We start from the raw sequence: 25,196 nt of genomic DNA on the forward strand, positions 1-25,196 counted from the left end.
GCAAGGGTGCTCAAGCATTGTGTCAAATGCCAATACCAGATAGGGGGAGCATACAGGCTACCCCATTCACCCCCCTTGCCTGACTTTCGCCTCAACAAGGTGAAACCATTCTCTACAGTGGGGATTGATTTTACCGGCCATCTGACGGTCAAGAATGGTAACAAGACGGAGAAATGTTATGTCTGCCTGTTTACCTGTAGTACCACTCGCAATGTAAATTTGGAGATCGTTGATGACATGACGACCGATCAGTTCCTTCTTGCATTCAGGCGTCACTGTGCCATCTATGGAACTCCTTCACTGATCCTGTGTGATAATGCCAAAACATTCCAGAAAGGGGATGAAGAAATTCAGAAGTTGTTCCAAGTCATAGAAGATCAAACCGTGCAGCATCACTTCGCCCAGAAGAGAGTTCAGATGAGGCATATTCCTGCCAAGTCACCGCACTGGGGAGGCATGTATGAGCGACTGATTGGAGTAGTTAAGTTGTCAATCAAGAAAGTTCTTCGTCGCGCGCTCATTAGTCTACCCGAGTTACAAACACTCATCAAAGAGGTTCAAGCAGTTGTGAATGATCGCCCAATCACATTCGTCTACCATGATGTGAATGATCCAGAGCCCTTGACACCGTCAAAGTTGCTGTATGGGTTCGATGTTACAGCTTTGCCACACCCTGTTGTTGATCCTGACGAGTTGGAGGATGAAGACTTCAATGATCATGATCAACTCAATAAGGCCTTCAAATGACGCTCATTGCTATTTCAGCACTTTGTTCAACGGTTCAAGAGTGAATACCTTGCTTCGCTTCGGGAGCGTCATGTGTATCAGTCTAAGAAGCGAGGATCGCAGGAGGAGATCATTAAAGTCGGGGATGTCGTACTTATGCACGCTGAAAATGTTCCTCGTAGTTCCTGGAAGTTAGCCATTGTAAAGAAAGTTCTCCGTGGCAGTGATGGCCTAGTTAGAGCGGCAGAGATCAAAACAAATTCCGGAGTCACCAACCGTTCAATACATCTCTTGTATCCCTTGGAAGTCACACTAACGGACTCTAAGGAACACTTTACAGGAACTGAACTGCAGATTCCACAGGTCGAAACACTCAGAAGAAGCAAACGAATTGCTTCGCGCGCCCGCCCCCAGTATGTGGAATCTGGGGACTAGTTAGACCGCAATCTTATTAACCTGCGGTGTGCGTGCGGCACATGCGCGGAGACAAAAACGTGCTCGGCTGCATCAGAGAACCGCCATGTTATAGTCATGCAAATAAAGCTCACTGTTGTCGATTAATTCAGTCTCTAAATACTTATTTTTGTCAAGCTTTTCCTCCATTTTATTCAGTATATTCTTGAATGAATACTTACGAAAAACTAATTCGTGGTTATTAATTGTAATGTTGGTTAATTCAATTTAGCATTTTTTATTTTTCTATTTCAAGCCTTGATTTAACTTCCAAGGCACCTTTTTGTAAGTTACCTAGAAAGCCTTCAAAACTACATGGATACTTGTAAAAGCGATTTAATAAATTACCTTGAATTTCAAGTAAATCTCAGTTTGTATATAATAAACAAACTGACTCACTCGCTCGAAAACCCTCGCTTGTTCGTTTGATGAAAACAAACTCGTGCGTAAATATCGTACGTCATCACTTTTCTGGAAGGAATATATATTGCATTAACTTAGTGAGAACCCAGAGTCGTTGCTCACCATAACACCTTCATTTGCAACACTCCTGTAGGAAATGGTCAAATTCAGACATCCGGGAAATCAATTAGAAGCTGCCCATTCACGGCGAGATGCATTTCAAGAGAGCGATAGGACACTGGTTCCTTTTTCACAATGTTGCTTAGTTTTGTTTCTTTACCATTTTGGTTGTTTGATTTTAGGTTGAGTGTAACGTGCATTACCCCCGTTGCTGATTTTAAGTTGAGTGCAATGTACATTACCCCCGTTGCTGATCATTCATAGTGTTCCCTCCATTTCTGTATCAGGTTGCCCCTTTTTTCCCCCATGTACATTATCTTTTTAGGTCGAGGACAAGATAATGTTAGATTTTTTTGTGGCTCATTTTGTTTATCGATGTCGTTGTTTTTCGATATTTTAGGGAATGGATACAAATCTCTTGTTTTGCCTCACAAAGTTATCGAATCTCTCTAGTTAACCTCGGACGCCGCAAAAGAGGTTGTAGATAAATTGCTACACAATCTACAACTTGATGATACCTCACTGGAAGATCCGAAACCTGAAACTGAGAAATGGATCCTCACAAGGGATGCTAAAGATCATGACAGGACTGATGTTGTTGAGTATTTAAGAGGAATTATGCCGGCAGGGACAGCAGGTAGGCAAGCTGAGACGGTGAGTGGTTCTGAGAGGCGTTTTCGTTCGGAATTAAAACATAAGAACAGCTTGGAAAAGTCGTTCATTCTTCTTTCTAAATGGAAATTGGATAGAACATATATCGAGAAAACGGTTTTGATTTTTTTTTTGCGTGTAATAAAGTGAAATAACTTCGCCACTTGAAATTTCAACCTGAACTCTCAAAACTGCCGGGCAAAGTTCAACGCACATCTATAATTTTAAGGTCTCGATGAGGTGATGACCTTTACAGCTTACGGTTCAAAATTTAGAAAAAAATCACGGCTAACGTTTAATTTCTTCTGCTCCGGTATAGGAAACATGTTTACGGTTAACCTTTTTTGAAGAATAACAGCGCGCAAGAGGAAATAAAGAGGTTATAATCTCTTGTTAACGGTTAAAATTTGTCAATTTCTACACCTTACTGCTGCTTCATTTTGCTGTTTTACGGCTAACGGTTAACCTCATTAAGACCCTCTAAGTTTAGTTTCAGACCACCAGCCAGTGGTCTGCCTTTGAAATGTACTTTTCATAAATATTGCTGTTCTTTATTCCAGGTACAATGCTGTCCGAAACCTTCCTAGTCCAAAATATTCCAGAAACTCGGCTATAAGAGAGCTGACAATTGAACTCAGCGATGAGGCTTTGAAGCAAAGAATTAAGATATTTTTACATAATATGGGGTAGATTAGTGTGTCAAATCACAAGAGTTCAAATTAAAATCCTTCTCCTCCCTTCTCCTTCCCTCTTTCCTTCGTTTCCTTCCCTCCTCTACTGACTTATTTACCCTCAGTCGCTCACTCACTCACACATTTACACTCTCCTCACCACTATCTTCATATTCCCGGAAATAATTCCTATTCCCTTCCCCCTTCTCTGAATGGAAGATATCCTCCTCACTGAGGAGCCTGTCAGCAACGTCTCTTTTTTGGATCTAGTGAACCTATCGTTCACTCAAATGATTTTGTTTATATTAATTACAATTAGGATGGTTTCGTAAAAACTGAAAAAGGAGGAAAAGGAAAAGTAATAAAAAAAAAGGACGACAGGACGGGGAGGAAAAGTCGTCTTCGCCTTCGTGTTGCTTTTTTATGACTAATCTGTCCTATGGGCAAAAATCATGCCTAACGAAAAAAATGTTTAAGGGTCTTTAAGTAATGTTCCCGCATCGGAAACATTAGCCAAGAGTTTTGAAACATTCAGCAAAAATTTGCAAGGGAAAGGGTCTAGGGCAACTGAGTTGAAAACGTAAATTAGCCACCGTAAAGGATAAAAAAGCTGACGTTTCGAGCGTTAGCCCTTCGTCAGAACGATTGGAGGAATTTTGGGTTGTGTGTGGGTTTATATGCAGAAAGTGGAGCTACACCATTGGTGGGAATATGGTGACGAGAAAACAGGATAAATTAGTTGAATGAAAAGCGCTCGTAGATTCCGTGGGGATTAAGGGTGCCTATTTGGAAGATAAATTTTTGTTCTAGTGTTTTACGGCTTTCCGAACTGCCTAAGTGTAAGGAAAGGCCGCAAACTGCCATTTGCTGTTTAGAATGATTAGGAAGATTAAAGTGTCTAGCGACTGGTTTGGATGCGTCCTTGTCATTTCTTTCCACGTCGCGAAGGTGTTCTCGGAATCGGTCACCTAGTCGTCTTCCTGTTTCGCCGATGATAACTTATTGCAATAAGTGTAAGTTATGCAGTAAATAACATTGGCGGAGGTACACGTAAAGTGATCAGCGATCTTAATAGATCTCTTGGTCCCGATATTTTCTCTACGTTGTGCATGAAAGAACAAGTTTTGCATCGTGAGCGAGCGCATTTAAAAGTTCCAGATTAGTCATTGGTTTGAAATGAACTCCTGACTAAAAAGTTGCTTATGTTTTTGTCACGTTTGAATGAAATAAGTGGGGGTTGCGAAAAGATAATAATAAATAATAATAATAATGTTTATTTCTTATATTGCGCAGTCTAACATGCGATAATATGATCGAGTGCGCATTACAACACTAAAATCCACCCAACCCAACGCAGGGGAGGACATCCATCACACAGTAATCTCGTGCGTGGGAAATTAACGTCTCCTACCCCAAACCCTGCAGGAGACGGGAACTCCGGCTTAACGTCTTATCCGAGAAGACGAAGCAAGGTGAGTGAAGCGACTTGCTTAAGGCCACAACGTAGTGCCCCATCCAGGACTCGAACCCGGGCCGTCCGACCCAGAGTCCAGCGCTCTGACCACTGGGCCACTCACGCCTCACCAAGATAGTGCCAGTCTCCAAGATAGTGCCAGTCACCAAGATAGTGCCAGTCTCTGAATCGTTCTGGAGTAATTTAAAATTTTTAAGAATGACAGATTTAACTGCGTGGTTGTATGTGAGGGTGAAATGTAAGAGTAAATGGAATCCATCACACGTTAAGAACTCCATACCTTTTTCACAGTTTCTCAGACTTCTTCGTTTATGTAGTGACGACTCTGGTTATTTCGAAAAAACCAGCGGCAATGTGCCATTTGTTCGATAAAAATGGCTGCCCTGTTTGTGTCGTTCAAGCGGGCCACCACCGTGCCCAACAAATTGATTGACAGTCAGTACTACAAACGGCTGAGAAGGAAAATACTGAAAACTTTCATTTACTCTTTCTGTATATAAACCCACACACAACCCACAATTCTTCCAATCGCTCTGACGAAGGGTTAACGCTCGAAACGTCAGCTTTTTTTCCCTTTACGGTGGCTAGTTTACGTTTTCAACTCAGTTGTTAACACTAAATTACCTGCTTTACCCTCCCACCGACGCAGCACCTCTGTTTCTTTAGAAAATTACCCCTTTAACCTTTAAAAAGCCATTGCTCGGACCTTTATTATTTATCCGTAGTTGTGGAACTTTTCCTATTTCATAAAAATAAAACAGAGTATTTAAGGTGAACTCAAAATCACTCTAGCATGGACACAACGGATCAATATTTGTTCCTGGGGAACTGAGCTCGACGTGTTTCCGAGGAATAAATATTAATCAGTAACTGTCTCCTTGATGACAAAATGCAATAATTCCATCATGCCTTGCGATCGCCAGGCATCATTGCTGTCTGATCGAGCACAACATCGGCCATGACGGAAGTACTTCTAGTTGCGACACAGCTCGATTCTCTCAAACATCTCAGTTCTGAACAATCCGTTTCCCGGTGAACTAAGCTACAAAAGGTTATAGTGAAAACCGATCGACCGGAGAGCTTTTTCAGCCTTTTTCAAATAGACGATTTGTGAATGAAACATAAACCACCACCAGAGACAATGGTAAGTTACAAATTTACTTAAGGATAAGGAAATGGCATGATAACTTCTTGCATTATTTACGTAGTATCATTTCACATCCGTATTTTAAAACTATGGAGAAAAAAACCTCATTGACGAAAACAGGAAAATACACAGACGTGTTTGACATTCGATCAGCATTTCCTTTGCGTTATTAAACATGAATCACTGAGAACATTTCTCTAGCGATGGACGCTCAGATCTTCATTTGCCATTCAAAACATTTAAAATGTGATTGCTGATTGTTACTAAGCGTCTGATCTTTCGACAATTTTTATTTTCTTATTTAAACGAACTTGATGGTAACGGAATTAGAAAAGCATTAGTCGCTGTCGAATGATCGATTATCTTGAATGAGGTCATTTAAAAAAAAAATCAAACAGCATAAATAACATTTGTGATCACGCAATTGGCTTTTCACAATTGCTTTATTTGTGATGAATGTACGTGTATGTAAATCATTGAAGTTTTTTTCTCTCACATTTACGCGAATTTTTCTTAAGAAAATCTTAAATCATAACAAAATATTATACTTGTTAGAGATCGATGGGTTAACTTTAATTGTAGATGATCAAGCAATGATTTACTAAATCTAAAGGTCTTGTTGTGTAATTTTCCGTCAGTTGCGGTGAATAGGTAAGTTAACCAATATTGTAGCTACCTCTTCATGCAAATGAAACGGGCAGTAACTTTTGACTTGTCAATTTTCGGTTTACTTTTCCAGTTATTTGCAGAATCAACCATCTGAATAATATCGTTCGCCCTCCCGGAAGTACACGAATTTTCTCGAACGCTTCATCAAGGTCCGTTAAGAATTGTTCGAATTATTCTCTTTTAAAGCATAACATAACTTGAGAAGCATTAGAACTTACGATGTAGCATCACAGTTGTCTTTGATTAGGTCACCGCTTGTCAAGATTATTAGTCAAAGATATACACTCACCACGTTTGTTTGTACTCGATAAAAATCATTTTTAAAAGTGTACATGTCTTGATATATTAAATGGTTTGAACTGGTTTGAAATAGTTTGATATCATTTGACCGAGCGGTTTGGGTGGTTCTAAGAAGGACCATTTTGAAAGTAGCGACTGACTTTTCGACAACTTCACTAAAAGTCCGTATTAAAGTCGAGCGTAGAGTTGTGGTCAGGAGAGTGTTTTAAGTCCATTTCGTGTAAATTAATTGGTTAGTTTCGATATGTAGTTATTGCCTGTAAGACTTTAGTGGCTCTACGCCAATTGAGTATTAATAATAATGGTAATAATAATAATGATTTATTCAGGTTTTCCAGACCATGAGTTGTTGCTTTTCATCCAGAATCTAAAGCCACACGATTCATAAACTTATCACAGTCCACCACTGGTTTAAAATAATTTCAATACAATTTAGGTAATCTTAATGCAATAGTATATATATGTATATATATATGTATATATTTCTATATGAGTCATGTAATTTGCTAAAAATAAAACTATACAAATAAATGAATAATTGCCTATCTTTTGCAACAGTATTAAAATAATGGTTGCTTCCCCTACTTAAAAAGCCCTTGTCTGATATGTTCCTAATGTCCTTAGGGAGGCTATTAAAGACTTTGGCAAAAATATGTCTTTTGGAACTGTCAATGGTAATAATAATGATAATAATAACACTAATAATAGTAATAATAATGACAATAATGATAATAATTATTAAAATGAGCAATTTCAGAGACAAAAATATATCTAAAAGGTAAAAACCAAACGTTTTCGACAGCTAAGTCATCATGAATTACGATGATGATGATGACCTAACGTCGAAGATGTTTGGTTTTACTTTTTAGATATATTTTTTCCGTGTTAACAGTTCATTTTTTAACCTAAGCAAACTTTATGGACAATGATGATGATGATGATAATGATAGTAATAATAATAATAATAATAATAATAATAACTGTTTTTTCAAAATTAAACCGAAAAGCGAAAAGGAGATAAAAGAAGTTATACCTTCCTAGATTACCTCCTCCTAAAAGTAATTAAAATATTTGTATCTGTTTTAAAATGGAGATATGTCACACCTTCAGTTAGATTAATGTTCACGCAAAACGTTCAAATTGTCCGCCTCAACGATTTCTCCTGGCAAATAATTCCATGAATCAATTATACAAAGAAAATAATATTTCAACTTTTTTAAAGGTGGGGATGCAGACTTAAGTTTAAAACAGTGCTTAGCTCTCAAGGGTCGAAAATCATTTGCGAATATAAAACAGTCTGAGGGGTCCAAGACCATTGTCTTATAACACTCAGAGAGCGAAGAAAATAATCTTCTTTGATACCGCGTTGGCCATTTAAGAAACTTTAGACTTTCTTCGAAGGACAAATCCCTTCCAATATATCTGCATTTTTCTTGAACAGAAAAAAGCGTATGTTCTGATATTTTAGCCATGACGTAAGAGAACGGGTTATCTTAATACACTTTAAAGGGGCATGTCTTTCCAGCTAGTCAAATAGCATTGTGTTGAACATAATCTGGGTCATCAACACAGTATAATGCACTCATTAGTAGGCCTTTTTCATCTTCAATATAGGCATATTCAGCCTATTCAGAGAAGCGACGTTCATTCCTGATGTATTTGTATCACGGTTCAAATCGGTTAACTCGTGCGTTCTCGCAGACGTACGGTGCACAGTAATCGCTAATCACTGGGCGCGGTAGCATATCAGTTTTTGTCAGTCAGCTGCAGCTGTTTATATAGTTAGTTATAAAGTGATGAATTGGATTTTTCGACTTGGCTGTGATTCGTGTTGACTTAGAGTGACTACCGGCGGTAGAACGCACATGCTGAGAATATCAGCGTATTACATGGTAATGCCGCGTCTGACTTAAGCACATCAATATCAAAATCACCCGTTGTCACGAAGAGCCCATCTCAGTTAGCTGAGATATGAGCTAACATAGTTTAAAAACCTTTTAGCCAGGTTCTTTTCAGAATTCGTTTGAATCAATATGTCATGCCGAGAACCACTTTTCTGTTGTTATTGCGGCCAGGGATCACTTTATGTCTGGCTTTAGTTTCTCAATGTCCTGAAGACGCTTGAACTTGAGGATCAGACTACACGATCAAGGATGTTATGATATGTTTTTAGATCTCTTGACGGATACATTGCCATGACTTGTTATTCTTATGCTGCATTAGATAGATAGTTGCTGTCTGTTGCAGATTTTCTCCCAGTTTTATGGCTGGATCATTGACCTTTGCGGGAGACCGTCAAATCGTAATAACTTACTTATTAGTCTATGCCAAAACAAAATAAGCCATGACTAGAAAAGTTAGAAAATTAGTAAACTGATTATGACGTTTAGGAATCACGATTGGAGAACTTAGTTATTCGTTTTTATTTGTTTGTTGTTTGATTACTTTTTTGTTTTGTCGCGAATAAACCCTCCTTGCTTGAGGCTATTGAAATTGTCAGCTGATTAGAATTGTTCTGGTTTTCAGTTGATCAATTGAAACGCACGAGAAGAGAGGCTGGAAATGGATAGTGAATATGTGCCAGTATCCGAAGAATTTAAGAGCCGTGTCATTGGAAGGGATGGAAGCGTGTTGAATAGTATAAGAGAGAGATCGGGAGCAATAATTACATCCAGATATAGAGAAGAAGAAGGATTTACTGTTAGTGGAAATGACCAGCAGAGAGAAACTGCAAAAAGACTAATTTTAGAAAAAGTGGTGAGTTGATTTTTTACTCATAAACGATGCGGTAACAAAATTGAAATACCTTAAAAAATTCTGGATACCATACCGTTCGGTTCCAGATTAGTTTCTATAGCCTAAATACTTTCCTGATAAGATGTCAAAAGGTAACTACAGTGTATGAATTCTTTAATGAACGGAGGTGATTGTGAACAAAATTACACTCGTTTTGTTGACTCGAATGTTACTGAGTGTCCACGAATGCTGTTTAGTTTAGATCTACTAACATGCGAGCAGCAAGTTACCGCCTTTTTCTTCACAGGAGGAAATAGAGCTAACCAAGTGGGAGGAAGTGGAGATTCCTACCGAATACAAAGGTTTGGTGATTGGAAAGCACGGAGCTAATCTGCTTGTGATAAGCAAAGAGACAGGAGCAAAAGTGACCCGTAAAAGAGGAGAGGTGCACATTACACAGGGAACAAAGCAACAAAGAGATCACGTGAAGTTGCTTATCAAACGCCAAGTGGTTGGTGGTTTGGATAAATTTTATTCTCCTCAATCAATAAGTTTGAGTCGTTTTTTACCTCAGTAACTTTTTTTTGCGCCCTAAGAAGTGAAGGCAGCCTTTCAATCCTCTCACCATCATAACTGAGCCACTCAACTCTTCAAATAAAGTGCAATCAGCTAGGCAGAGTAGAGTATTATCAACTCTGTCTTTTTTTTTTTTAAGCTTAAACCAATTTTGTTTGTTACGACAATATCGTTACTATTTTTCTCTCTATACTATTACCAGAGGTGCAATTGTGTTATTTGTACGTGTTCCAGATATCTTTTGCACATGCTTAAGCTCAAAAGCATGCCAAATGTGGTTCCTATTATTCGACATCATCATACTCGATGACGTTTAAACTCGGAAAATATTAATTGTTGCATGTGCTCCCAAAAATGACAGGCTTTACTCAATAGCAACTTGCAAATTAGCTCTTGACAATCTATTATGGTGTGTCATTGTAAGAAGAAAGGAAAGTGACTATTTCAAAGAGCTTCATCTTTTGCAAGTCAGGGTGAAGACATATACATACATTGCTTTTAAAGCAGATTTTATACAGAGATCTCAGTAAACATTTCACTATGTGCCTTCTTTCTGGGATTATTCGGCTTTCGAACAAAGTCACTTTATTTCCTCTCTCTGAGTGGCCGAGAGGATTTTCCTCATGGTCTAACACTACGTGTACGTTATTTTCTTTTCTTGTATCTTTACATCTACTACGTATATCTCTGTTGGCAGATAACTGCAGGTGCAAAAAATAAATAGTATAACATTTGATAACCACCTCCAGTTGTCTTTCCTTTGGTTGAAAAACATTAAAAACTAACCAAGGAACTCATCAATTTCAGGCTTTAGCACGACTCAGGGGCCTAGAAAACAAAAGCTATACAGTCTGCTGTTTCATTGACGATTGGAATATTACCGAGAACTGTAAACTGAAGCTGGAGCGAGTTTCAGAAAAAGATTGTTTGGTGGTCCCCAGCTCGCAGGCGCAGTTTCGACTACAATCTTCAAGAGAATCCAACCTACAGGTTTGCAATTTCATATAACAATTTAAGGTCTAAACAAAGTGTCAAATGGGTACAAATTATTATTGGACGATTTAAATGGAACGAAATTGTTGTAAAATTTAAAAAACGATCTCTGGCTAAAACTTTTAAAAATACGAGCTTTCGGCTGTTTGCGCTACAGCCTTCAACGGGTAAAATGATAAAAAGGTAAGAAATACTAGGTGTGAAGTACAAAGTAGGAAATTAAAAATGCTAATAACTAAGAATGTTTGTTAAAAATACTAGGTGTGAAGTACAAAGTAGGAAATTAAAAATGCTAATACTAAGAATGTTTGTTAAAAAGAATGTTGTATTGTCCGGGCAAAGGACAGGAATTGTTGTCCGCATTGGGAGTTAACTTGGAATGCCACGCTTCTAGTGTTTTTCTTGTTCTAAAACTGCCTTTGTCAATAATAGATGCATTATCAAAGTCTATTGCGTGATTATTGGCCCAGACGTGATTGGAAATTCTTGAGCCTTTTGCCGCGATTTTCAAGAATTTCCAATCACGTCTGGGCCAATAATCACGCAATAGACTTTGATAATGCATCTATTATTGACAAAGGCAGTTTTAGAACAAGAAAAACACTAGAAGCGTGCATTCCAAGTTAACTCCCAATGCGGACAACAATTCCTGTCCTTTGCCCGGACAATACATCATTCTTTTTAACAAACATTCTTAGTTATTAGCATTTTTAATTTCCTACTTTGTACTTCACACCTAGTATTTCTTACCTTTTTATCATTTTACCCGTTGAAGGCTGTAGCGCAAACAGCCGAAAGCTCGTATTTTTAAAAGTTTTAGCCAGAGATCGTTTTTTAAATTTTACAATGATGTTTTATCCTGGCTGCGGCCCCTCTATCTTTTCACGGAACGAAATTGGTTTGTGGTAACTTATCGCTTTTTCATTTTGAGGTTTTAATTATCGTATGCTTCTTTGCACTATGAAAGTTAAACTGGGATAACGAAGAACGTCCTCGGAAAATCGAATTGAAAGTATTGTATTTTGAGTTTTCTTATCCTCTAACGAATCTTGATTCATTTCATAGTGGACCGTACCATAGCCAGTAACGTTATTGGCGGCATCTTTATGTAAATTATCCGTAGGTACTATGGCAACACCTCATCGTGCATGTCTGAATGAAAAACAATATGCCAGGTTTGTTATGCACTTTGTCTTTGTCAGAGGCTAGTGATATCCAGTGAAATAGCCAGATGATATTTAACTCCTCCATGTATCATCCTTTGAATAGGAATGTGTGAGTGACTCAGGCTATTTATCAAAACTTCATGACGCCACGTTGGAATCACTGCGAAAACTGAAAGCTAACATGGATTCAAGCAACCAGTTAGAAGCTGACATGTGGTGTCATTTTGGATTAGCCACTATTAGTGGGCCTAGTGAAGGTAACACCTAACACCTGGTAGCACAGGTCAAAAGGAACTTTCACTACAAAATACGAATGATATGTATAAATGACCTTGCAGTCATCATCTTGCGGTACGATAAATCAGTTAACCCCTCAGGCACGTTATAATTAAATGAATCAACTGACGTTTTGCCTTCATTGGTGCACCATTACCAAGGCGACTAAGAAAAGATTTTGATGTTATTATGGGTTAAACAAATTCACATATCAATAACAATTATTTTCCGTGGATGTGAAAAGTTTTATGAATACCTTGCGCCAGTATGGAGCTAACATTCAAGGAACGTTGTTATCATTATCATGTAAATTTTTTTAAAATTTCATTATAACATCAACCTTTTTTGCTTAGTGACCTTGACCGCGATGTCACGACGATAATTTACATCGATTAGCCTAATCGACATTTAAGTATCGTCGTGAAACTGGGTTTCTTCAATTTGTACCTGCTTATGCGTTTTAAAACCCTTAATTCCTCCTTACTTTAATTCAACTTAACAGAAAATGTTAGCTTCCTCACAGGACGAAATCACATGTTTCCGTATTTCTGAAACGTGGCGGAAACATGCAACTCCATGTTTCCGTTATGTTTACGTCTTACGGAAACGTGAAAATTAAAGTCTACGTGTTTCCGTCACGTTAACGGAACGGAAATGCCAAGTCACGTTTCCGTCATATTTAAGCCAGCACATTTCCGCTGTTGTTCGTTTCCGTCATGTTTCTGCAAACGGATTTGCAGTTTTTTGCTACATCTTACCAAAACACAAACGGAGATGGTTCTTTGAACAACAAGGAATCTTAATGCGACAGCTGTGTTATTTAATCCGGTTAGGCCAAATGAGACAGTTGTGTGACTTAGGTCGGTTGGTGCCAATGAGACAATTGTGTCATTTGATCTGGTTGACCCAAATGAGACGAGTTGTGTCATTTGATCCGGTTACCCAAAGAAGACAGTTGTGTGCACTGAGCTGGTTGGGCCAAACGAGACAGCCAAAATTAGACATTGTATTATTTGAGCCAGTTTGAGGCCAAATGAGACAGTTGTGTGATTTGCGCCAGCTGGGCCAAATGAGACAGTTATGTAATTTAAGTCGGTTGGGCCAAATGAGACCACTGTGTCATTTGATCTGGTTGGCCCAAGTAAGACAAGTTGAACCGGTTGTGCCAAATGAGACAGTTGTGTCATTTAATCTGGTTTGTCCAAATGAGACAGTTGTGTGATTTGAGCCGGTTGTATCAGATGAGACAGTTGTGTGACTTGAGCCGGTTGGGTCAGGTGAGACAGTTGTGTGATTTAAGTCGATTGGGCAAAACAAGACAGTTGTGTGATTTAAGTCGATTGGGCAAAACAAGACAGTTGTGTGATTTAAGTCAGATGAGACGGTTGTGGGATTTGAGCCGGTTGTATCAGATGAGACAGTTGTGTGACTTGAGCCAGTTGGGCCAAATGAGATGGGCCAAATGAGACAGTTGTGTGATATGAGCCAGTTGGGTCAGGTGAGACAGTTGTGTGATTTAAGTCGATTGGGCCAAATGAGACTGTTGTGTCGTTTGATTTGGTTGGCTCAAATGAGACAAGTTGTGCCAAATGAGACAGTTGTGTGATTTAAGTCGATTGGGCAAAATAAGACAGTTGTGTGATTTGAGTCAGATGAGACGGTTGTGGGATTTGAGCCGGTTGGGCCAAATGAGACAGTTGTGTCACTTGATCTGATTGGGCAAAATGAGACAGTTGTGTGATTTGTGCCGGTTGGGTCAGATGAGGCGGTTGTGGGATTTGAGCCAGTTGGGTCAAATGAGACAGTTGTGTCATTTGATCTGATTGGGCCAAATGAGGCAGTGGTGTGATTTAAGCCAGTTAGGCCAAATGACATAGTTGTGTGATTTAAGTCGGTTGGGCCAAATGAGACCAATGTGTCATTTGATCTGGTTGTCCCAAATAAGACAAGTTGAACCGGTTGTGCCAAATGAGACAGTTGTGTCATTTAATCTGGTTTGTCCAAATGAGACAGTTGTGTGATTTGAGCCGGTTGGATCAGATGAGATTGTTGTGTGATTTGAACCAGTTGGGCCAAGTGAGACACTTCTGGGATGTGAGCTGGTTAGGCCAAAAAGAGACAATTGTGTCATTTGAGCTGGTTAAGCCAAATGAGACATTCATGTGAGTGGAGTGGATTGGGCAAAAGGAGACATTTCTGAGACAGTTCTGTGATTTGAGCCAAATGACACTGTGGTGTGATTTGAGCCTGTTAGGTCAAATGAGACAAATGTGTTTTGAGCCAGTTGTGACATTTGATTAAGTTGGGCCAAATGAGACAGCTGTCTGATTTGAGCCAGTTGGGCCAAATGAGACAGTTGTACAAATTGAGCCGGTTGCGCCAAATGACACAGTTGTGTCACTTAATCAAGTAGGGGCAAATTAGACAGTTGTGTGATTTTAGCCGGTTGGGCCAAATGAAGCAGTTGTGTGATTTGAGTAGGTTGGACTAAATGAGATAGTCGTGTCATTTAACCGGTTGAGCCAAATAAGACAGGTGTGCCATTTGAGCCACTGTGGCCAAATAATATAGTTGTGTGATTGAGCCAAAAAGTTGTTATACCAGTTGAGGATGAGCCTACTTAACCCCCCCCCCCCTGCCTTCTTAAATAAAAAAAAACAACAACGTCAGGTACACAACTTTCTGAATTTCAGGTAATAGACCTGTAAATTGTTTTTATTAGTTCCACCAGTCACCAACAATACAAAAAAAAAACAAAGAAATTGTCAGTAAATCTAACAGAATCAAAAGAGCAAAAACACCACTGAAAAGCCTAAGAAAGGCAAAAGCGAACAGCGAATGGCTAAGAATAAAATGTACATTTCCTTATTTGTTAACCGAAGTATCGTAAAAGGAACTCATTGATAACAACATTAATAATTAATCCCATACAAGGCCTTATAACATTGTCAATGTTCAATCAGTGTCACACAACACCAATTACCTAACAACTCTGAACTGCCTTTGGAGGTTTGGATAATTTAAAAGTTATAAACTCCCAACTGAGTTTGGTTTGTATAACTGTCAATTTAAAAATCTGAAGTTCTGCCAATCTCCCTTATTTGTAGATGACACTAAGTGAACACGAAAAAAGTTATTTATCACTCTCAAGAGTAATGTTTCTCATAAGTACATCATTATTGTGGTTCAGTATTATCCCTGGTTTAAATTTTCCTTTGTTTCAAACTCATCAACAGATATTATCATATCTAAACACAAAGTAAAATAAAATACGTCAACGGAAACATGGAAAAGACATGTTTCCACAACGTTTTCTTGTGTTTCCGCAAATGTAAACCCGAAATTACGATTGCGGAAACATTTGTTTCCTTTAGCTGAAACTTGACGGAAACATGCACAAAAAGTGGTCTGGTTCCGTTGTATACGCAGCAACGGAAACGCGAGAAAACGTCACGAAACCGGTAACGGAAACACAAGTTATCCGTCGTGTTTCCGGAACGGTTTAACATGTTTCTGCCACGTTTCCGTTTACGGATTCTTGCAATTTCGTCCTGTGCCTACTACAGTAGTGATTATCAAATCTAGAGATTTTACCTAGGTAATGAGCTTCATGGTTTAAAACTTATGCTTAAAGGAGCTTTGTTATCCCTTACAGAGGACATTGGGAAAGAAGAATGGAGCATAGATGATGCAGCAGCAAAGTTTCAGTCGTCAAGGGAAGGAAATTATTGGAAGGTTACTTTTCAAGAAGGCGTGAATTTCATTGAGGATATTTTCAGAGGATATTACTATGACGATACACCAAAAGAATACCTCGACTACGCCGCAAGATATGACTTAACATTCTTCACTCCATGCAGTCGTCAAGTGAGATGTAAGGTGAGTCGGTTTAAGGAAGCGATTAAAGTGACTGGGGCCTGTTTTTCGTAGTTCCTGGTAACTTAACGGGCCTGAAGCCCGAAATAAAAATTTAAAGAATAATGAGGCAAGTTCTGGCAAGTTGATGATTTTTTTCTTTAGCTGACAGTTTTTATTTCATTATTTTTAAAACTTTTGAAACCACTCTCTTGAATGAAAACAGAACAGCTTTATAAGCCCGTTAAGTTACCGACCTTTCAAGTAAAGGGCCCCTGGCCCGCTTTGCAAGACTTGCTTGGTTTACCTGACAAGATATCAATTATTCCAGTCGAACTCGCACAAATTGGCAATATCGCCACAGAACATCCGGTAGAGACTGTATCAGAAATTCATATTTCGCTTCAATATGTATAACTATAACTGCAAAGCGAGCAGTATACAAATTAACTTTACTTACGCCAAGTTTTTTCTGTCTTTAACTGTATGTTTTGGGGAGTGTCATTGTCGTTGGTAATCAACTTTAGAGAATTTGAAGACTGGGTGTATATTGACGGTTATAGAGCGTACCTGTGGTGAGCTACACTTTAAGGCAAGATGGATGTATTTAAAAACGCCATAATTACGTGGATCTTTTACCACTTTTCAGTATATTGGCGTTCCCTGTAAATTTGAATCAGAGGATAATGTTAAACTCTGAAACGGTCGCCCAAAATACAACAGTGGATATCAGATTTGAAAGCCTCTGCCCGATAAAATATCTTACAACATTCGCTACGGTTATGTCACATCAATAATTTCAGTGCCTCTCCAAGTAACGTTGTCGAGGCAGAAAATTTTTGTAACTTTAGGAGGCTTTGGATCAGGTATTTCTGAAATTCCATTTTCCAACATTTTGCACATGAAGAATATATTATTTTTAGTAATTTAAACATGTTATTCTTGGTTAAGGTCAGGTCCATGTTGACTTGGAGATTAGCACCCTTTAAATCTCACAATTTGCATTTATTTTTACATCGTAAACCACGTTGTTTTGAATATGAATAACAACAACAACAACAGCAACAACAAAAACAACATAAGCAACTAGTTCCGAAGGGCGTGGCAAGAAGGATTCGATTAAAGCTTGAGTTATATAACTTAGCAAACAATTTTTGAATGTCTGGTTTTAAGGTCTGGGTGGCTAGAAAGAATGTCAAGAAAAAATTGGAAGGCATTCCATTACCACTTAGTGACGTCAAAAACATTCTGAAAGAAATTTGCTTCACCGATGAAACCACTCGGTCACGAAGTCGAGGCTGGATAGTTCTTCCCTCGCGAAGATATTTACAAGGAGATATTTTATTTCCCGGGTGCGAGTTTGATTGCAGACTCACCATACGTGAACGAACAGGTAAGTTCTGTGGAAATACTCTAGTTACATAGATGGAATGTCTCTCACGAAATAAAAAATTCAGGTACTAGGGTCTACAGATTTTTATGCCATAAAAGGGTAAGGAATTACTTTCTTCTACAATTCCCAAGAGCCTCTTCGGTTTCTTCATTAAGTTTAGGAATGCTGGCTGCCCTAAAGAGCGTAATTGGTTTGCATTGAGCTGAGGAGGAGAAGCCAATTGGAAAATATAAGGCTAGAAATAAAATCGGAGAAGAACCGCTCTATTTCAGCATTTTAATCTGATTGATGTTCTTGACTTCAATGACTAAGCAAGAATTTATGTCTAGGGTCAATAAGCTAAGAAGTTTTTTCGCCTTGTTAAAATCAACGGGCTTGCAGAAAATTACTCTATATTGAATATCAACCCAACAGCAGCTCGATCCGGAATTATCCTCGTCGCTTAATTCTGATGGTTAAAGCGAGCAAGAAAATGTGTTTTAGAGAAATGAAAATTAATCATTAAATTGTAGAATCTTATCCGATAGTCATAAAAGCTATCACACAATCAGTTTTTGTTGTTAAGTGTTGTTAACGTTTCTGGTTTTTGTCTGTGTATTTGTGTTAAACAGGGAATGCCACAGATCTAGACCATGTACCCAAAGAAGATGTTATACGCGTGTTGGCAGATTATCTTTCTGAGATGACTTTGAAGGAAGACGACTCTTTTGGACTAAAACTCCCGGAGAAGAAGATCCCAGAAGGATATCATTTGAGCCACAAGCGGTTTTCCAAACGAATCGTTTACAAGTCCAAACCAGGTTTCAGTATAATTCTATCGAGGGAACTATCGTGGCGCCTTGTGGTGACTGATGAAAGATCCAGAGAATCGGTATTGACTACTAAATAAAGACAAACTGAGTCCTCCTTGCTTAATGAAAGCAAGGAGGTTTCTTTTAACATTATCCAAGAGGCAGCAGGTTGTATGATAAATCTTTTCTATTTTCATTCTTTTCTGTAGACTGATCTACACCTACATTGTGACGAGTGGGACAGGCTACTCAGGAGTGGGCAGTGGGAAGCGGAGATGATTGTCAGAAAGTTACCCGATTTTCTTGAATTTGTCAAAGAAGTTCAAGGCTTTGTTGTCGGAAAGATAATGAGAAGTGGGCTGGAAAGGATAGGTAAATGGAAAATTTTTTACTTTTTCTAAGGTTATTCTTTAATTATGCGTTACGCATTTTCAGTAAAAAAATATTGAATTATCGTCGCTGGACTTTCGTAACAATAAGGTAAAGAAAAAGGTTGAAAGAAATAAAAAAGCTGCTATTCTTTTGCCACGAGTTTAAGATGGAGAAAAACATTTGAGTTCAGTACGAGAATTTGGACACCAGACCAGATTTCGCTGTCTAGTATTACCTTTAGCTGACTTGGTTAACTCCTGCGAATTGGTCGTTTGTTAATTGGTTCTTTGCAGTTTTAGTGAAGCCAAAGATATTGGTCCGCAATATCTTAAACTCAAATATACTTTTCCTTTGACAAAAAATGACATATTTCTGTGTTATACTTGCGTGATGTTGCTGTGGTAACAAATTAATGTAGGATTGTATCGGTAGACCACAGGCAGCCCAAGCTCACGTCTCGAGGAAAAGCAAACGATAAATTTATGAAAGCGTCACGCGTTGTGACTCGGTATTGAATTACGAGAAACTAAAACGGATACACAGGATGTGAGTAACTTTTATCGATTTAACGTGTAGAATGTTCATATTTCAAAATATTTATTGATGTAAATGTAATTTCGTTCCCCATACTATTCCTCATAACGTGTTCAAATTTTTAACGGTTCCTCGCGTACCATAACACCGAGTCACACAACGCGTGACGCTTTCATGAATTAATCATTGAATTTTTCTCGAGACGTGAGCTTGGGTCGCCTGTAGTCTTGGGGCGCCTTAGCTCACTTTGTGTGTCTTGTGCCAAAAGGCACACAAAGTAAGCTAAGACAACTATCACGGTGACTTTAGTTTTGTAACACCAACAAGACAAAAACATTAGGCCATTATATTAGCAGCCATTAATGTACTGCTTTTTCAGCTAAATCGCGAACCCGAATTTGTCAGTCTTTTGAAAAAGGTTGCAATATCCTTGCTACTATCATAAGTATGTTTTTTCTTAAATACCTACAAACATGCAGTTCCTCCAGAGATTCTTGCAAGAGGACCTCTCGCTCTACAGGCCTATTACAACGCCCTGCATGAAGGAAAAATCTGTGACAGGAGGGTACCGCTGATGTTGGTTGGACAAGACCGATCCGGAAAGACTAGCTTGAAGAAATCGTTGAAGGGCATATGCTTCAACCCAGAGGAGGAGAGCACTGTGGGCATCGATCTTGATCCTAACCCTTTTGAAGTGACCACGGAAATGTGGATGACAGGAAAAAAGAATGAAGAAGGAGAAGTTGATGAAGAAGCTATTTCGTTTGAGCAAAATGCTGCACGTTTGGCTGCTGACACATTAAGGACGACAGAAACCGTCAATGAGATTAGTAGAAGACACAATCCTGGCGAGGGAGAGGACTATGATATTGATGAGACCGATGATCTATTGGAGGCAACCTCCACTGACTCATCGAGTGGCCTTCGAATTGAGAAAACTGAGGATCAGTTATCCACCGAAAGCAGCTTTAATGAAAATCGTTCGCCAGTGAGACAAGTTCCTGGTCTAAAGAAATTGGAACCCGAAGATAATTTACCCAACCCCACACCAGATCAAGCATCAGATTTTGAAGAAATTGCTGCAAGGATTGAAAGTTTACTTAAAGAAAGAAAGAAGAGAAAAGAGGATGAGGCTGACGATGTCTATTCAATTCTGTGGGATTTCGCTGGAGAATCCGTTTACTATGTAACACATCCCCTTTTCCTTACAGCAAGAGCAATCTACTTTCTTGTTTATAACCTCAACTTGAACCCAAACGCAAAGGCCAAAAGGCTAGTGGAGCAGGGAGTATCTGATGACTCCGAAGATAGTTTTAACCTAAAAACTAACTTGGATTACCTAGATTTCTGGATGAATTCGTTAGCTTCCCTAGCAACATATCCCGAAGGCAAGGATATGGATGCTGAATCCGAGGTACTTCCCAAACGATTGCCAATGGTTTTTCTGGTCTGCACTCACGCTGACAAACCTTACGAGGGCAGAGATGCACGCAAACTCGCAGCTCAAGTGTATCGATCTTTGAAGGAGAGACCTTACGGTGCCCATTTGTATGGTTTGTATTGTGTTGATAATACGAAGTCCGGTTGTGAGTCTGAGTGTCAAGAAGTCGGCCGCTTGCGAAAGGATGTTCTCGCTGTTGCTAAGAAATTGCCCCATATTAAAGAGGTGATTCCAGTTAAATGGTTAAAGTACGAAAAAACCCTCCAATGCTGGAAAAAGTGCGGGTATAATTTTATTTCGCTCGAAACAGCCAAAAGGATAGCAAACCAGGAATGCGACATCAGTACTGAAAACGATTTCAAGACGCTGCTAAACTTTCTGCATGATCTAAGAATCTTGATCCATTTTGATGACACAGCTGAACTAAATGATCTAGTAGTCCTAGATTCTCAGTGGTTGATTGACGTGTTTAAAAGGGTAATAACCGTAAAACCCTACGATTGGGAAAAGGAGCCCTTTTTTGGATTATGGGACAAGCTTGAAAAAAAAGGAATCTTAGAGGAAAAGCTTTTGGAACATGTTTGGGAACCTCAGTTAATCGGCAGCAGAGAAAATTCTGAAAAATTAATTGCATTAATGGAGAGATTTAGCTTATTGTGTTCATGGCCTTCACGTGGTGTCCCAGGTAACAGGCAGTTCCTCGTACCCTCCATGCTAAAGTCACAAGCACCAGAGTGTGTCATGAAAATTGTTTCCTCCGCGCAAATGCCCTCTCTCTTTGTTAAATTTGAATCTGGTCAAGTCCCTGCTGGCCTGTTTCCCAGATTAGTTTTACAATTTTTTCAATGGGGAAAAGAGAGTTTTTGGAGCACAAAGCGCCTAAAGTTGTTTCACGGCTTTTCCAAGTTTTACACGTCTCAAGATGCCGGGTGCTCAGTAATTCTTCTATGTCATTCGTCTTACATCGAGGTTGTTTACCATCGAGGTAACGTAGATGATGATTTGGTAAATACTTTGCAGTCACCCTTCTCCCAGAAGTCAATGGACAAGTTGTACAATGAAAATGATTTAAGTTGTGTCCGGGTTGTCTGTCGACAGTTGGGCTTGATTCTGGAGTGCATGCGTAATCAGTTCCGCTGGCTGAACAACATGAGATACAAGATGGGTATCGTCTGTCCAATCTGCCGTGAACATAGTGCTGTCGACTATTGTGAAAGGCATCAAAGACTAAATTGCAAGCAAGAAGAATGCTTCCACTTTTGGTCCGAGTCTGAACTATGCGCATCCAAGGGTGGTGCATTTTGCACGGAATCTGTTTTAGCGGCAAATAACAGATTTAATCCTGAGCACTGGGCTCCTTGGTTTTCATCTCAGGATGACTGGGTAATTATCATTTCAAGCTGCATCTGAAAAAAGTATTTCCTGTATTGCAGATAAAATAATTCGAGTATAACAATTCTTTGACAATGGCTTATACATCTGATCAAGACATTTGAGAGGCTGTTTTCTGTGGCGAATGTAAATTTAATGTCAAAGAAAATTAGCGGAAAATATCACACAAAGAACAAATTATTATTCAGACTTAACTTCAGCTAGTAATCAAAGCGAATGTGGTGATAACGAGTACTATATCGTTATTTTTTGGCAGTTTTTTAACTCTTGTGATATAATCGTAATAATGGTAATTTGCAGAAAAAGTTTTAACCACTTCCTATTTACACATCGTAGGTGGGACGTAGTAACCACTGTGATAAACTTTTGTCTCTGGAGAAAGGTGAGCTTCTTAATTACTTAGGTATGCAGAAGTTATAATGCAATAATCGCCAGTATTAGGTGTGCTCTGCTTTTTTTCTCTTCAATTTTTTCTTTTACCTTCCTTTATTACTTTGTCCATCATTAGGTTAACTGTTGAAGTGTAGGTGATAGTTAGGTTCCTCTAAAACACCAAGACTTAAGTGAAACAATACGAAATAGGTCGATTTACCTGACCTGTCCGCCTACGCAGATTTCACCTTATCCAGCTCTGTTGGTAATCATTTCGCCCACACTCGCTTAGTTTTCAAAGAAGCATACCGGCTACCTGGTAAAAAAGCTATAAAGTGTGGAAATATTAATATATAAGTAAATTATATGCTTTGTTAGGGGAAGGTGCTACGACTCTCTCTGTCCCTGGTGAGATTGTAGACACCCTTTTGGCACAGTCGAATGATTGCAAAGATTTTGTACGACAACTTGAAGACAAATTAAATCTGAATGACGCCGCCTTGCGAGACCCTAATCCTGATAACAAGGTACTGATTCGTACCCTGGCGAAAAAGGCTAACAATGCAGGCCGAAGTGATCTAGTTGAAGAGCTGAGAAAAATTGTACCGGCGGGAACTACAGGTAAGTTTTGGATATGGAAACTCAAAGGCACATTATTTTCAAGACCGTCACACTCGGCCTTCGAGTATGTTCGTTAAATAATAACGTGCTGTGCAGTTTGAAGGTCACTTTTTGATTGCAAGATTGTCATCATAGCATCTATCAAATACTCAACACTCCAAGGCTCGCCAGATTACGAAAACTTTAGGAACATAACTCGTCTCGTTGTGTCCTGAAATAGCACTCGCACTCTTTTGTTGGCTTATGCCGAAAATATATCAGATATTGAAAGTTCTACAATCCTAAATGCTTTTCTGCAAATCGTTTCCAAGTTAACTTTTTTCTATTCATTTGCTAAATTTTTGTTTCTTCCCGCGGTAAATTATGGTCCTCCCTGATAGTTACTGGCCGTTTTTCTCAAAGAATTTCTCCGAGTGGGTGAACAATAAATTCTTTTTGGAACTTGATTTAAACCATTCACACTCTAACCGAAAGTTCCGAAACGTTTTGGGTTGTTAGCTGGAGTACCTAAACATTCTATCATTTCTGAAAATGCAAATAAATTTTTCTTATTTTTAGCTCCAATGCTACCGGAAAGCCTTCATGTTCGAGAAATCCCTTTCAGTCAACTAAGAAACCTCACTATCACCTTAAGCGGTAAGAAGACAACGCAAAGTGTTGAGTTTTTTTCTATTACAATGTTTCATACTATAAACGTATCAGTGTTTCCGTTCCTAATTCCTCGCCTCCTTCCCGTCTTCCCTTCCTCCATCGCTTGCTCTCTCATCTGTCCTCGTATTCATGTAAACTTTTATTCTTTCACCGAATAATTTTCAGTTTTCTGAATAGTCCTTTTTACCTAACTTGAAGAACTAGGTCATGAGTTACCTTCGATACATAAATCATACAGGAAGTCTCAAGAGCACAAAAGAAGGAAAAGTGTTTCTAGGAGCTTTTTTTGTTATTCCACGTCTTCTCTGTGTTTGAGGCTAACATTTCTCCCCAACAGAATGAAGAAAGTTTACTGAATAATGTAACTTTCGTCGATACCATAGAATAATCGTCTTAGAATGTTGCACAAAAATTCGCAAGGCAAAACAATAATACTGCATTATATCCTGAACCATTTTCTTTGTTTATTCTATCAATTTTATTTTGTTCTCTTAATCAAGTTTTCTTTAAAAAGGACTTTCATATTTAACGTTTAAGGTGGAGACGAGTGGAAGGTATTTGCAGAGCAACTGAGACTGACCCCAGAGGAGATTCGTTTCCTTGACCAGCGCACCTTGAATCCAGCTGATGCTGCTTTGAGTTACATTGCACAAAAATATCGGATAACTGTGGGTGATCTTTATCACCTTTTAACTGAATGTGGACTACCCGTCGTAGCCGATTTGCTTTGAAAGTAGTGCTTCTTTTCTATGTGGACTACAGTTAGTGTCAGTAACTGAAAAATGTACAATATAATCAGTTAGATGTTACGTTGCAAACAAATAATTTTTTTGAAGTACACATTGTTCTTCTTTATGAAGCTTTCGAGTCCTCTACGTGAATTTATTTTCACTCTCGTTGCTATTGACGCTACAACAGAGACAAATTTTGGCTGAAATCTTTGAAAGGAAAAGCAGAACGGTTTCCAGAAATAACAGTCAACAGAAAAACTTACCATTCTATTTTGCATATCACACCTTTACGTCCACTCGACTCTTACTGGCCTCAGTAGGGCGTTTTGACACTTCCAAAGCTTTGACTTAAACGGGTCAAGGGGAGAATAGAAGGCTGCTAGTATTTTTGATAGCTTACTTGAATCTTCGTGGCTGAATCCCTCCTAAAAGTATTGTATAAGAATTTGCCGTCGTTTCTTCTGCCGGGTTAACCAAACAAACATCCCGCTTACTCTCTGAGTTCCAACACAAACGAAATTCCTATGCTGTTCGTATGAAAACTGGAAGATGATCGTCAGTACTTTTTGAGGTGCGGGAGTTGCCTCTTCAAGATGATCCCATTCAGTGTTAATTGTCTTTACTGACGGGGACATCCTCATGAATTTACAACATATTCCACTCTGCTGTGAAGAGCTTTACCT

At 38.8% G+C, this 25,196-nt stretch overlaps 2 protein-coding genes across 2 annotated transcripts in view; one reads left to right on the top strand and one right to left on the bottom strand.

Moving 5' to 3' along the window:
- LOC149034363 (uncharacterized) overlaps nucleotides 1–25,196 on the bottom strand; it is a 158,525-nt gene that overhangs the window by 84,152 nt on the left and 49,177 nt on the right. The gene's annotated exons all lie outside the window — the stretch shown is intronic.
- On the top strand, nucleotides 5,405–24,620 carry LOC113673319 (uncharacterized). The gene is made up of 14 exons (XM_027189713.2): nucleotides 5,405–5,641; nucleotides 9,140–9,370; nucleotides 9,657–9,860; nucleotides 10,733–10,915; nucleotides 12,188–12,341; nucleotides 16,016–16,239; nucleotides 17,389–17,608; nucleotides 18,220–18,479; nucleotides 18,609–18,771; nucleotides 19,785–22,129; nucleotides 22,475–22,520; nucleotides 22,889–23,131; nucleotides 23,690–23,767; nucleotides 24,320–24,620. The coding sequence occupies exons 2-14, from the start codon at nucleotides 9,176–9,178 to the stop codon at nucleotides 24,511–24,513; spliced, it is 4,509 nt and encodes a 1,502-aa protein (XP_027045514.2). The 5' UTR covers nucleotides 5,405–5,641; nucleotides 9,140–9,175; the 3' UTR covers nucleotides 24,514–24,620.

This window comes from Pocillopora damicornis, chromosome 14 (genome assembly GCF_964200805.1).
Source record: "Pocillopora damicornis chromosome 14, jaPocDami1.2, whole genome shotgun sequence".
In the NCBI taxonomy this organism is placed as follows: Eukaryota; Metazoa; Cnidaria; class Anthozoa; order Scleractinia; family Pocilloporidae; genus Pocillopora; species Pocillopora damicornis.

What these genes read in the sequence shown, in the direction of transcription:
- LOC113673319 (XM_027189713.2), top strand. Translation starts at nt 9,176, where the DNA reads ATGGATAGTGAATATGTGCCAGTATCCGAAGAATTTAAGAGCCGTGTC. An exon ending in ACTTTTGTCTCTGGAGAAAG is followed by an intron (nt 22,521 to 22,888) that starts GTGAGCTTCTTA and finishes ATGCTTTGTTAG; the next exon opens with GGGAAGGTGCTACGACTCTC. An exon ending in CCTCACTATCACCTTAAGCG is followed by an intron (nt 23,768 to 24,319) that starts GTAAGAAGACAA and finishes TTAACGTTTAAG; the next exon opens with GTGGAGACGAGTGGAAGGTA.